Raw genomic sequence first — 14378 nt, forward strand, 5'->3', positions numbered from 1 at the left:
GCAGCTGCTCCAGGGCCGCACCGACGTCGTCTGTGCCGGATGAGAAACGTCCAGCGAAACGCGTGCAGTCGTCGATGAAGGTCAGCGCGTAGCGTGCACCTCGCAGCGACGTCTCCTCCAGCGGACCGGCGATGTCTGCGTAGAGCAGCTGGCATGGCCCAGCGCTGCGTGGAGCAGACTGCTTCGGGATGGAGGCGCGCGTGCTCTTGCCAAGCGCACATGGTCCACAGGTGACGATGTGCTTGGAAGAGGCCTGGGCAATCTGCTGCCGGATGGCGTCGACGGCCGCGCTGCTGCGATGGCCTAGCACGTCGTGTGCAGAGGCGCCCTCGTCAGCATCCTCGGCTTCCCCATCGCTGCTGTGCACGAGCTCCCCCGCAAGCGCCGTGGCTTGTTGGGAGGTCGTGGTGCTGGCGTAGAGGAAGAGATGGCCGGTGTCCTTGGACGGCAGCAGAGGCACGCTCCATGTGGCAAACTGGATGCGGCTGTCGTCCGCAGCAATGACGACGGAAGCACCACGACGCGCGCGAGTCACCAGGTTCAGCGCCAGAAGGTTGTACTTGATGTCGGGGACATGCAGCACGTTCTTCAGCGTGATGGTACCTGGAGCGCCGTCTGTGCCAGTGTTACAAAGGGGCTTCGCATGGTAAAGGGGAACAGAAGGACGTTTACTAGTGCCAGCCACGGGCATCAGCCCGGGCCACACGAAGGCACAACGACAGAGAGGGGAAGCGATCGACAACAAGGAACGCAAAGGGCAAAACCACAAGGCCCAACGGAATGGCATGTGCAGATGAAAATCGTCCTACAATAAGGTCAAAGGACTACTTAAAGCACACGGTAGTCAGGCGGTACAGTTGCATCACAACACCAGTCACGCGGAGCACGGCGTCGCCCTTGCCGATGACCGTGACGGTCTGGCTGTTGGCAACGGTGACGTGCTGCGTGACGGCGACGTAGTTGGTGAGGAGGGAGGCGTCGCTGGTGATGTGCGCCGTGGCACCGCTGTCAGCGAGCCACAGCTGTGGTGGCACTGGTCCGATGGCGTGGCCCTCCTCGCCCTCGGGCTGCAGCATGAGGGCATCGTGGTGGATGGCGAAGGTCTCCACGCGCTGAGGGCCGTGGCTGACGACGGCCGCCTTCTTGAATGGAGCTGCTCGTCCGTGCTGCGGGCGAGAGGATCCTGGCCGCTTGCCGTTGCCGTTGCCGTGGTTGCGAAGCGTAGCCAGGATCTGCCGCACGTCGATGACGTGGTAGCGCTTGGCCGCCTGCAGCTTGCGGCACTGCTGCGCGCAGTGGCCGCGGAAGTTGCAGAACGCGCAAGTCACGCGCTCTGCAGGTGGACAGCATGGTCCACCGCTCGTGTCGGAGGGCGACGTGCCAGCGTGCATCGGCGATGCAGCGAAGGAGCCGGGGCTTGGCCCACCGATGGCGAGCACAGGCGTGCGCTTCTTGGGACGATGCAGGCGGCGCTCCTCCTGGATGAGGTCCGCCGTCATCTTGGACAGCGATGGCGGCGGGTCCTCGCGCTCCATGAACCGCATCGCCACATCAAACTCTGCGGGGAGTTCGTTGCGGACGAGGGTGCGCAGGTCGTCCTCCGGGATGGACACGCCGGCAGCAAGGAGCTGCGAGTTGATGTCCGTGATGCGGGACATGAACGTGTCGACGGTGTCCGTGGGCAACCAGGTGGTCGAGGAGAGCTGCTGCCTGAGACGACTGACGTGGTCCTTGCCGCTGCGGATGTAGCGCTCGCGGAGGCGGCGCAGCGCAAGCACACCGGAGCGGCCACGGTTGTCGGTGATGGCCAGCCGCAACGGGTGTCCTGTCAGGACGCCAAGGAGGAACGCGAAGATGGCTGCGTCAACCTGTGGATCACGGGGATCCAGCAGGCCAGAGGCTCGGGACGCCACCTGCGCTCCTCCGCTCGGAGTGGCGGAAGAAGGGACGACTGACGTGGTCCTTGCCGCTGCGGATGTAGCGCTCGCGGAGGCGGCGCAGCGCAAGCACACCGGAGCGGCCACGGTTGTCGGTGATGGCCAGCCGCAGCGGGTGTCCCGCTCAGGACGCCAAGGAGGAACGCGAAGATGGCTGCGTCAACCTGTGGATCACGGGGATCCAGCAGGCCAGAGGCTCGGGACGCCACCTGCGCTCCTCCGCTCGGAGTGGCGGAAGAAGGGAGAGAGGAAGAGGAGGAAGATGGGTGAGCGCCGTGGTCGTCGCCATCGCCCTCGTCGTCGTCATCGTCGTCGTGGTCCCCCGCGTCGTGGCGGACGCCAGTGCGGCGAGGGCCGCGTTGAGCGCGGGAGCGAGTGCGGGGACCCGAAGCACCGTGGGTGCTTGGGCTCGGCGATGAGGCAGCTGCTGGAGCCTGCCCGTCTCCTTGGTGGTCAGCACCACCCTCGGCGATGATGCCAGCGTCGATGCCAGCGGCGATGAGCTTGGCCTCGACGGTGATGAAGAAGAGGTTGGCATCCTGCTCAGCGCCAGCGAAGACCTTGATGCCGTCTGCGCTAATTGAGCTGGGTCTCATAATCTGTTGTAAGTTCATGGTGGTGCTGCTGCTGTTGGAGACTTGTGTGTGTGTGTGTGCTGTGTGTGCTGTGTGTTGTGTGGGAGATTGTCTTGGCAAGAGGAAGTTGTGTGTGTTTACTTGAGTTGTGAAGCAAACAAGGATGTAGGATGAATGAACATGAACTGAGAGACACTCTCACACATAGACAGAAAACTGGAGGAGAGAGAGAAGTGCCACGTGGCAAAACAACCAGAAACGCCCGTTTCTGGGCGCACGTGCACAGAAACGTTTACAGCAGAATTTGCTGACTCAGCGAGCATTGACACTGGAACAGTGATGTCAACAGCTGGGGCTGTACGACGTGCTGCATACCTGCAAACATGTCACCAACAAGCGTGTCTGGTACACTCTGAAGCGTGAACTGCGAAGCACTTGATGAGGTACTCTGCGTCTCCGGTACAGGAACGAAGGAAGCTTGTACGGTAGACCCTACCATCGCAGGATCACTTGAGGTCGTACGCTCAGCGTTCATGGTTGTTGCGAACAAGCACCTTGGCGCGAAAACTGAAGCATGTCTGGCAAGAATTGTCGTCCTCAGCACAAGCACGTTCAACTCGAATTTTATTGATTGGCACTGACTTTAGTGGAGTCGCATTGATTCACTATCCGGCAAGCGCAAAGCAAATTTTGCCCCGGATTTGCTCTCACCGGAAAGCGCATACAGGATTGACTTTTCTCCTCTCAAGGTCAGGATTCATGACGTCATCAATGTGAAGTTCCTCAAACGAACCAAGACGACACACGCGATTACTCGACCAGGCCGTATCAGTGTCAAACGCAGCAACGACTTTGCAGTCGAACGAATCTTGCACCATCAAAAGAGAAGAGCAAGAATGTTCTATTTGGTAAAATGGCTGGGCTACCCAGAACACGAAGCCACCTACGAGCCTGCTCACGCCTTTATTGGCAAGCGAGCCAAAGAGATTCTCGCAGACTATCAACTTCACATCGCGAGACTGGAAGCACAAGGGCAAGGCAATCCTCAACGACAGCCACGTCGTTCTCGAAGAGGAGGGAGAGTGTAGTGATGTCATTCACTACGTCACATCCTAAGCGCGAACAACTCTTCCTTGTTCATTTCGTTCGGGACGCCCTATGTTCATTATGTCCCCCTTGTTCAGATCAAGTCACTTGTTCACTGTTGGTCCTTGTTCACCGCACGCTCGCTGTTCCTACTCGTCACTTGTTGTATGCTGTTGATTCATTGTTTTTACTTCCTCGTCTACCTCAATACAACGGCTTCTTTCGCCATTGATAACGCGCACATACACACCCACACTTCTATACACACAACCTCCACATCATAACACACATACACATTCACTCTCATGCTCACACTCTCACCCACTTGTACACACACACACACGCACAAGACACCGAGGTACATTTACGTTTGGAACATCGCCAACTTCAAGTGTGCAAGTATGGTGTACCGCAGAGGCAGACATGAAAGATGGCCGTGTTGGCACTCGGTCGCCGAAGAAACGCTCGATTCCCTGTGGGTCAAGTTGGCGAGCCTCCTTGTTGCGTGCATGCTGGCGCATGCGGGTGCACACCCTGCCCATGCCGTGGGCTGACAGCTCAACGACCTTGCTTGAAAACGTAGCTGGCTCGGTGGGCGTTTTGACTTCCTTGTCCCACTTGCCTGTCTTGCGAAAGTCGATCTTGGCTTGAACGTAGCGTTTCCTCGTTGTTTGTGCGAGCTCCTGTTACTCACCAAGTATGTCGTGCTCCTTCGCGCACTTCAGGTTCATATCCCGAATAGCTTCGGTCACCGCCCAGCGCATATCCCCCACGTATGTATCTGCAAGGCATGCGTCAAACGGGCAAGGGTGAGTGGAACAAGCTTTGAATGGACTGTCAAAAAGAGATGCGCGCGTGTGCATGTGAGGTGGCAGTTGGTGCGTGTCTCTCTCTCACACTCTCGCACATCACATCCACACGCACACTGTTGCACATACACACATATTACACATACACACATATTTTCACACAAGCACATTCACACTTATGCTCACACTCACGCACCTTGAGATTTGGATTACGTTCGCGCGTGGTATGCCGAGACCGATGGAGGAAAACGTACGAAGGTGCGCGGGATGACTGGTGTCGGCCTCGGATTTGTTGTCAGCCTCGGGTTCGCCCGCTACAAGGTGCGCTTGCTGTTGACAGGCAAGTCCTGTCTGCTGAGTCATCATTGGCCTCCCTTCTTCACGACAGCACAAATTCACATTCACCTCTCTTGTGTTCTGGAATGTTCACGTGATTTCCCTCCAACCTGTTGCACGTGCAGTGTTTAGCTTGTGTGGTTGCTCGATGTTACATGCTCTTGCATAACACACCACATAACCACACAACTCTCAACAAACACTGCCACGTCACCACTTTGCGTTGTCGACAATTCTTGTCTTCTGCTCTGTTTCTTTCTGTTGGAGTGTTCATTCATCCTACATCCTTGTTTGCTTCACAACTCAAGTAAACACACACAACTTCCTCTTGCCAAGACAATCTCCCACACAACACACAGCACACACAGCACACACAACACACAGCACACACAGCACACACAGCACACACACACAAGTCTCCAACAACAGCACCATCATGAACTTGCAACATTTGCATCTACACAAGCAGGTGCTGGACACTCATGGTGGTCAAGAAGAGAGGTCAATGCTGTGACTCAGCGGACAGGACTTGCCTGTCAACATCAACAGCAACTTCGGGGGTGACAGGAATGCAGCAGGACCTGGGTTAAACGTGCTTGTATCGCTCCGGACACGGTCGTTTGAAGGGCTAATACTTCGCATCTATGCCGCACGTGACAGATACACTGCTTGTACAGGCCATTTCCAGGATATGCGCAGTATCAAGCACAGCCACGCGGCCACACCGTCGACGTATGTAGTGTCGCTTGTCTGCCTCCCTGTGTCTCTCTTCGTCTCACCTGCTCCCTACGCTTTCTTTCCCCTCTCTTGCCCTTCGAGGCATCGTACTGTTTGGATGGTGTTTGTTCTCCTAACGATCTGTTACCTCTCTTGTGTTCTGTCATGTTCGTTTGTTCAGGAAACTGAAGCTTTGACGATCTTTGATGTAAAATGTTCTATTTTTATGCCACCGTACTACATAAAAGTCCAACAAGAGGAGGTGTGCATCATGTTGACAGGGAGTCGTCCTCCCACACGATTAATCTGCCGTCCTTTCCAGCGGACACAAGCTGTGATGACATACACGCACGCACACACACACACACACACACACACACACACACACACACACACACACACACACACACACAACTGTGAGGGTTTCGGCAGAAAAAAGGCGTCATACCCAAGAAAGTAGGTGGTTCGAAGCAGGGCAGGCACGCAGCAGAAGTACTGTACCTCAGATGATCCCCATGACACGCAGTTTACGGGGCCCCTGCAGACGCAGATCAGTCGAGCAGGCAGCAGAGACAGAACGACGATAAGGATAAAAAAATGACGAAAGCATAGTGTGAGGAGGAAGCTGACACGCACAGCAGGTCAGAGGCTCCAACAGTCCCGAGCCAACACAAACCCCGAAGAAGAACGAAAAGAACACCATGCAAACAGCACGCGTCAAGCCAGCCCGAGCCCCCCACACGCTTACGCGTGACAGGCGCTGGAAAGTGTCTGCACAATCTCCGTCTTGTGAATGTTCCAGATCTCAATGACGCCTGACTGGCGACCGACCGCAAAGTGTGCACCGTCGGGGCTGCGAACACGCAGACACACAGACACACAGACACACAGACACACAGACAAACAGACACAGACACACACACAGACACACACAGACACACACACAGACACACACACACACACACGGATGCACGCAGACACACGGATGCACACACACACACACACACACACACACACACACACACACACGGATACACGCGCACACGCACGATAAGGCATAAACACGTTGGCATGGAGGTGAGCGCAGCACAGCAACGTGAGGAACCACGCCTGGTTGTACCATGCGTTGATAACGCGACAACATGTTCACGGTGTGGTGGTACCTGAAGCTTGGGTGGCACGCCGATTGACCCGTCGCGTCATCGGAGGTGAATGACTTGACAACACGCATTTGGAGCAAGTCCACGAGTTTCAGCTGCCCGTCTCGACAGCTCGTCAAGAGATAGTCTCTGGCAGCCACAACACAGGCAGGTTTGGACGTTGAGGCAGAGAAAACAACACATGGTTGGGCCGAAAGCACACACGTAGATGCAGACAGTCGCACATAGAAGACGGGCAGACAGACACGCACAGACACGAACACGTAGATGACACCATGCACTGCAGGCGTACCAGACACACCCGCACGTAGACGGCGACACACACGCACACACACAGCGCATACACAGAGGTAGCAGTGCACGAGCACCGTTGAAACTGTTCACCTGGTTGGAGACAATGCCACGGCAACAATGGCCTCGCGGTGCTCGGTGTTGAGCTCCCGAACAGGCTTTGTCCCGCTCTGCCTAGTGTCCCATTCTCGAACGTACTTGTCAAAGTGGCCGCTCAAGAATCGCGGGCTGCAGCCGCGTGACGCGAGGTGGGGGTTGCGTGTCATTGTTTGCGAGGGAGCGCGCACAGGCGAAACACATGTGTGTGTGTGTGTGTGCATGCGTGTGTGTGTTGTGTGTGTGTGCATGCGTGTATTGACTCGCGTTGTCTCTCACCCATCCACTGAGGCGATGTCGTAGCATGTGGAGTGCAGGAGGTATGTGCGTTCCGAAATACCACGGGCGGCGTTCCAGAGCTGACGAACACGAAGGCAAGGCAGCAGCGGATAACAAGCGAGTAAAGCATGGTCAGCTGCAGAACAAACACGCAGCGCCAATGCGAGCAACTTGTGTAACACGTCACGAACATTCACAAGGAAGCCAGTAGCAACAAAGAGCAGGTGCATGCCCGCGCCAACCTTCATCGTGCGGTCTTGACTCGCAGACACCTGCCAATGGCAAACGCAATCATACTGTTTGTCAGTGGTGACAGAGCAACAACAACAACAACAACAACAACAACAACAACAACAACAACAACAACAACAACAACAACAACAACAACAACAGCTCGTGCAGAGGCGCAGTTATCGCACCACTTTCGTGTGCCCAAGGAACCGTGCCGTGTACACTTTGTCAGTGTGTCCGGTGCAGCGAAACTGGATCGGCGGGGTTCCACACAAGACGTTTCAACACACGTGAGTGGGCAACAACACACTTTGTCTTGACATCGGCATGTACACGTGCGTAGTGGTGCGCACATGAACCAACAAGTCCAATCACGAGACAGGCGAGGCAAGAACGCACACTTTTGGTCACCGAAACTCTTCAGCCACCCAAATAACCGAATCAACCCACAGGCGCAGGCAAACACACACACACACACAACACACACAACACACACACATACACTCACAAAACACACACACACACCACACACACACACACACACACACACACACACACACACACACACACACACACACACACACACAGACCGACCAACCGTTGACCGGCTTGTTCGAAGGGACCAGATGAGGACGCTCTTGTCGTTGGAGGCGGAGACCATGGTGTCTCCGGCGGGCGCAAAGTCGATGCACGTCACAGTGCCCGTGTGCTCACGCAGTGACTGGGTATTGTGCCCTGTGGAGATGCGGTTCGTAAACAGCAACATCAGCAGCGTGACACAACCAAAACACTCAACTGCATGGAGCGTGTGCGCCTCGGCTGATCAGCAGAGAGCAGGGCTGCGGTTATGGCACATACGCACCAGAAGAGTTCCAGACTTTGACGGTGGCGTCTGCACCGCCGCTGGCAAAGAGGGAGCCGCTGCACGAATGGGCGACGCTAAACGCACCGCCAGGATGGGCATCCTGCACACACACATGTGAAGGTAGGATTGGGTGGACGAGGCAAGCACGGAGGCAGGAAAAAGGGCACGAACAAGGTGTGCAGGCACGGTGTGGCTGAGGCACTTTTACATGAATGTTTGGGCACACAGGCGGATGGACGGGCGGACGGACACAGACGCGCACACACGCACAACAACAACAATAACAACAACAACAACAACAACAACAACAACAACAACAACAACAACAGCAACAACAGCAGCAAACACGCACCAGGTTGTGTGTTGCTTTTGTTGGCAGTCCGAGGCGCAGGATGGATGGCATTTCGTCGGCATCCGGCAGCTCCTGACGATGTTCATATGCAAGCACAAAGGCCATCCCCAAAACGTGAGGCCAAGGGAGTGACGGGGACAGCAACAAACAAACCCCAAAACAAAACCCTAAAACACCCACCCACACCCAAACCCACCCACCCACTCACACACCCACACCCACACCCACACCCACACCCACACCCACACCCACACCCACACACACACACACACACATACATACACCCACACACCCACACACCCACACATACATACATACACACGCGCGCGCGTCACGCAAACGACAACTCTCTTCATTAACAGTGATCTGTCTGACCCACGCATCCCTACTCCCGTTGTCCACCTTCTGCGCATCCTCAATGTCCTTTGCAATCTTCTCGTGGCGTTTCCGCGTAACCTCCGCCAGCAGGTCGTTCTGCATGTCTGCTTGCTGCTGCTTCATCTCAAGCATGCGCGATAGCTGAAGCATATGTGTGTGCGTGCGTGCATGTGTGTGCGTGCGTGTGTGTGTGTGCGAGTGCACACGGGTACGTGTTAGATGTTGATGATGCGCAGCAGCAAAAGCAAAGGAAAACGGCGAGAGAAGGGAGGCATGCAAATGGGCGTCAGGTCGTCGGTGACTCACGAGTTCGTTTCGCTCCTGCTCCACCTCCTGCCGCTTCTCCTCCACGAGTGTGTACTGCAGCGACAGCGCGCTCAGCTCGTCCTTGAGCGACTGCAAGCCGTCGATAGAGACGCAAGTGCGGGCAGTGTGAGGGAGGGGGCATCTCACATGCGGTGAACCATTCGAAGAACTGGTAAGCATGGTCCAAACCGCAACGCGGCCTTTTCCTACTAGCACACACACACACACGCATATAGACACACACACACACACACACACACGCATATAGACACACACACACACACACACAAACGCACCGATATTGACATGTCTCTCTGATCGATCATTGAGTTGAGGGTCTCGATGAGCTCCAGGTGCGATCCTTTCGCCTCTTCCGCCCTCTCCAGTCTGCCAGGAATACACAGCGAGCCACAGTGCAGAAACAGTGCATGAGAGGCGTGAATACGCAGTTTTGAGCGGCCGAAAAAACATGCATCACCGCGGGTCGCGTGTGGGACGCAGCAATACCGAAATGTACTCACCCTGCATACGCATGGAAAGCGTGTGCACAGACACACACACACACAGACACAGACACAACAGACAGACAGACACACACACACACACACACACACAGACACAACAGACAGACACAGACACACACAGACACACAGACACACACACACACACACACACACCGTTGTTTGAGCTCGGTCATTTCCGCCTCAAGGTCTTGCGCCCGCTGCCGCGCCAACAATTCGCTGTGATTCACCTGAATCAACGAGCGAGGAAAGAGGTGAAGGGGGATGAGGTGAAGGCACGACGTACGCGCGCGCGGGCGGTGTGTGTATGTGTGTGTGTGTCACACGAGCAGCGCACTGAACACGGGAGAACGTGATGAGACAAACACAGACACAGAAACGGACACACACACAAACACAGAAACACACACACACACAGACACACATTCACACACACACACAGACAGACAGACAGACAGACAGACAGACACACACACGCATAGTACCTGTGCGCGCTCCTTGTACACGCGCAGGAGCTCCTCACACTGCTCGCTGTATCGCGTGTGTAGTTTCTCGAACTCCACTGCATCCACGACGTTGTCCTTTGCTTTTCGCCCGGACCGTGTGCTGTGATAGTTGTTGAAGGAGAGGGAGATAGGGGGGGGGGAGAGGGAGAGGGAGTGGTGAGGGTGGTGGTGCAAGCACGAATGCCAGTTAACGTGAGTGCAGTGTGAGTGCAGCGTTAACGTAGGCTATGGCTGACAGAAACAGAGGCACACAGACACAGACACACACGCGCACACGGATCTCACTTTGAGCGTCGTCGCGCAATCATCTCCTGCATGAAGCGCATTCAATCGCCACAACAGGAAAGCATGAACATGGTGAGAATGACATGTCAAGGTCATGCAGGGAAACGTCACACACACACACACACACACACACACACACACACACACACACACACACACACACACAAAGCACAAATTCACACAAGCACACACGCAAATCCACAGGCCTCACCTCCTTTGCTTCATCCAACTCATCCTTGATGACCCTGTTCTCGTCCTTCAGTTGCTTGTTTTGTTTGAGTAAGCGTGTATCTAAAACAGCAATCAGCACAAGCAACACATGAGCAGCGTGTGGCTGGTGCAGATGTGGCTCAGCTCTGCGGTTTCAGGAACACACTTGGCTCAGCATGGGCAAGGTCGCAGATACACACATACACACGCACAACGTTACGCAGACACACACACATACATACACACACACACACAAATCAACACACACACACACACACACAAATCAGCACAAACGCACGTACATACAAACACAAACAGAAACACAAACACACGCCTCAACACGCACAGGCGTCAAAAAGCGGCGCAATCCCGTCATATCGGTGGGAGAGCCGATCCAATTGCTGCGCAATAGCCGCTTTCCATGGCCCACTCTGTCCCACGAATACGTCAACATGTTGAACGATGCATGCTACGAATGAGTACAAGAACAACAAAACCCCCATCAAGAGCGACAAATGCATGATGTGACAGCAGCACCAACACAACAGCTGCTCTCCCACGCAGCGATTTAATCCTCCACACACACAACACATACCGCACACAACACATACCACACACACACACACACACACACACACACACACACACACACACACACACACACACACACACACACACACACACACACACACACACACACACACACACACACACGCACACACACCAGACGATCCATGCATGACCGCTGCTGACCTGACTCATCGCTGTCGCCGCTGTCGCCAAAGAACCCATCAACGACATGATTTTTTGTGCTGTTGGAAACTGTCCCAAGACAGGCCCCCAAGACAGCGGCGGTTGCACACCACACACCACCAACCAACAACGACTTGTTCTTCGCTCACATCACATCACTCACATCACTCGCTGCTGGGCCTCTCACCCCCCCCACACGCCCTGCTCCGTTCACTCACTCACAGGACCCACTTGTCACACCATTGCGCGACCATGCGTGTAAGATGGCTGCCGGTAGCAGCAGGTTGGGCGGTTGCAGCAGTTGTGTTTGGGCTGCTGGCGTTGGCACACGAGAACGTCGCTGGAAACTTAGACGTTGGCCTGGAATCTGCTGACCTGGGCGATACAATCGAGCTGAGCGACGACGACCTGCCGTACGTACACCCCCAGTTCAAGAGCCAAAGCGACCGGCGCGTGGCAGTTCCGCTGCCGGCGTCGGTCACCTTCGACCGCCCGCCGGACCCCACAGAGGAGCAGCTGCGCACCATGCGCATTGGCGTGGCGTCGCTCGCCGCGCCGCTCACCAGGGAGCACGCCAGCAAGGTGGCCAAGTACGTGTATTCCATGTGCCTCATGTTCCAGAGCTTTCGCCAGCACACGCGGTTCCAGAACGTGGAGTACGTCCTCATCACACGCAACACCTCCTGGGCGTTCACGGACGAGACGCATCGCATCGTGCGTGCATGCAACATGAGGGTTGTCGAGCGCCCGCTGGCCATCAAGACCAAGTACGTCACCGACCCGTACTTCAAGACCGTGCTGCACGACAAGGCGCTCGCTGGCATCGGCCTGCTGGACTACGACTTTCTTTGGCCGTGGTCCTTTGACCAGTACGACAAGGTGCTGGTGGTCGACTCGGACACATTCTTCACCAAGAGCATCGACCACCTCTTCACCCCGGACGTGGACATGGTGTTCACCAACGGGCCAAAGAGCCACGTCAACGGCGGCATGCAGGTCATCCGCCCAAACAAGCGCACCTTCCTGGACATGCGCAACCGCATCATCGCCCCCAACGCCTACCACCGCGAGACCGGGTGGTACAACCACGGCTTCATCCCGCCAGACCAGTACGGGTCTGCCACCCTGCAGGGGTTCCTCACCTACTACTTCACCGCGGTCAACACCAACGTGCTGCAGGTGCCGCGCTGCCTGTACAACTACCAGTTTGACCACCTCTCCGTTGCCGAGACGTCGGACTGCGACGCCGTGTACATGTTCCACTTCACCGCGTGCCCAAAGCCCGTGACCAAGACGGTGGCCCAGTTCCGCGTGATCATGCGCCGCAAGAACAAGCCCCCGATATGCGAGTGCGCGTTCATGCGCTACAAAGAGTTTCAGCGAAAGGTGATGGAGGAGCTGCCGGAGCTCGGGGAAATCTTGCGGCAGCACGGCGAGGTGGCTGTGTGACAGCAGACAGATAATGTGAGGGAGGGTGGTGGTGGTGGTGGTGGTGGTTGGCATGGTGTTGTGGTTACAGGTGTGGTGGTGGTGATGGTTGGTGCTCGGGGAGTAAGGGGGTGACACTGACGTCGATGGGAGTGATGAAATACCCTTTTGTTGAACAATGTGATGGACATCACAATCATGTTGTTGTGTGAAGACATGCCTGTTGGGTTAGCCAACAGGGGACAATGGCCTGTGTGTCGTGCGTGGTTTTCGTGTGGGGCCGAGCCATGACATGTTCGTGTCTGCGGCAACCTGTGCCGGCTGTCTCTCTCGCCTCCTTCCTCTGTGTGCATCTCACATCACCGTGCCTGTGCTCCTTTCCAGCTGTTTGCATTGCGCTGTGCTCGCTGAATTTGTTACGCCCGAAGTACACAACTAACGCTCTATTCGTCCAGTCCATTAGGTCAGCAGGGGGTAACGGCAGCGGTGGTTCAAGTGAATCAAGCGTGAAGGCGTGGTTGCGTACATGTGTGCGGGGGTGTCGGTGTGGTTTGGAAAAAGCACACACGCAGGAAGTCGGACGGACGGACGCAGACAGACACAGACACACAGGCACAAAGGTACAGACACACAGACATGCACAGACACGCACACACACACACACACACACACACACACACACACACACACACAGACACACAGAGACACACACACATGCACTGGTTCAGACGTGTGTCCGCTGCACGTGAAAGGCGAGGTCGGCGAGTGCGGCAGCGACAGCAGTATCAGCATCGAGATTGGCGCTGCCATCACGGTGTTCTTCCCGGTGGCATTGGCCCGTGTTGCAGTCGTGAAACGCATCTTCATCGTCATCACCATCGTCGTCGTGCACTTCATGCTCACGTGCTTCAACAGATACCTGTGCTTGTGCATCTTCAGGAGCACCAGACAGCGTGGCTTCCTCATCCTCATCATCCTCTTGAAACCCTCCACCCATTCGCGCTTCCTCTGGCTGTGGTTGCTGCTGCCCATTGCGCAACTTCATGTGCAGCTGCTTCTCTGTCGCAAAGTACTTGTCCGCATCAAACTCACTGCAGTGTGCACGCGTGTGTACATACATATGCATTGGGTGCAATGTGTGTGACATGTGTATGTTTGTGTGTAATGGGTGTGATGTGTATGTTTGTGTGTGTGTGTGTGTGTGTGTGTGTGTGTGTGTGTGTGTGTGTGTGTGTGTGTGTGTGTGTGTGTGTGTGT

The 14378-nt window shown here is 55.7% G+C and overlaps 5 protein-coding genes across 5 annotated transcripts in view; 1 reads left to right on the forward strand and 4 right to left on the reverse strand.

Moving 5' to 3' along the window:
• Nucleotides 1–691, reverse strand: part of PTSG_12422 (uncharacterized protein) — a gene marked incomplete at both ends in the record, with an annotated part of 3212 nt that extends 2521 nt beyond the window's left edge. The window contains one exon of the mRNA XM_004993105.1: nucleotides 22–691. Coding sequence (XP_004993162.1) covers nucleotides 22–691 — 670 coding nt within the window. The remainder of the gene's footprint in view (nucleotides 1–21) is intronic.
• Nucleotides 692–824: 133 nt separating this feature from the next.
• On the reverse strand, nucleotides 825–2551 carry PTSG_12423 (uncharacterized protein; the record flags this gene model as incomplete). Its single annotated transcript, XM_004993106.1, has 2 exons — nucleotides 825–1969; nucleotides 2113–2551. The coding sequence occupies 2 exons, from the start codon at nucleotides 2549–2551 to the stop codon at nucleotides 825–827; spliced, it is 1584 nt and encodes a 527-aa protein (XP_004993163.1).
• Nucleotides 2552–5664: 3113 nt separating this feature from the next.
• On the reverse strand, nucleotides 5665–11750 carry PTSG_06273 (uncharacterized protein). Its single transcript, XM_004993107.1, has 20 exons — nucleotides 11694–11750; nucleotides 11287–11371; nucleotides 10942–11021; nucleotides 10731–10756; nucleotides 10425–10545; nucleotides 10096–10169; nucleotides 9715–9805; nucleotides 9419–9508; nucleotides 9137–9253; nucleotides 8735–8806; nucleotides 8380–8482; nucleotides 8116–8252; nucleotides 7706–7768; nucleotides 7529–7558; nucleotides 7287–7366; nucleotides 7005–7139; nucleotides 6624–6749; nucleotides 6209–6313; nucleotides 5962–5998; nucleotides 5665–5792 (listed from the first exon to the last, which is right to left on the reverse strand). Exons 1-20 carry the CDS (start codon nucleotides 11739–11741, stop codon nucleotides 5730–5732), a joined length of 1683 nt encoding a protein of 560 aa, XP_004993164.1. The 5' UTR covers nucleotides 11742–11750; the 3' UTR covers nucleotides 5665–5729.
• Nucleotides 11751–11755: 5 nt separating this feature from the next.
• PTSG_06274 (uncharacterized protein) lies at nucleotides 11756–13565 on the forward strand. The gene has a single exon (XM_004993108.1). The coding sequence runs from the start codon at nucleotides 11946–11948 to the stop codon at nucleotides 13140–13142; it is 1197 nt and encodes a 398-aa protein (XP_004993165.1). The 5' UTR covers nucleotides 11756–11945; the 3' UTR covers nucleotides 13143–13565.
• Nucleotides 13550–14378, reverse strand: part of PTSG_06275 (uncharacterized protein) — a 3528-nt gene continuing 2699 nt past the window's right edge. The window contains exon 9 of the mRNA XM_004993109.1: nucleotides 13550–14212. Within this exon, the coding sequence (XP_004993166.1) occupies nucleotides 13846–14212 (367 nt within the window). The 3' untranslated portion in view covers nucleotides 13550–13845. The remainder of the gene's footprint in view (nucleotides 14213–14378) is intronic.

The sequence above is a fragment of the Salpingoeca rosetta genome (genome assembly GCF_000188695.1).
Source record: "Salpingoeca rosetta unplaced genomic scaffold supercont1.14, whole genome shotgun sequence".
Taxonomy (NCBI): domain Eukaryota; class Choanoflagellata; order Craspedida; family Salpingoecidae; genus Salpingoeca; species Salpingoeca rosetta.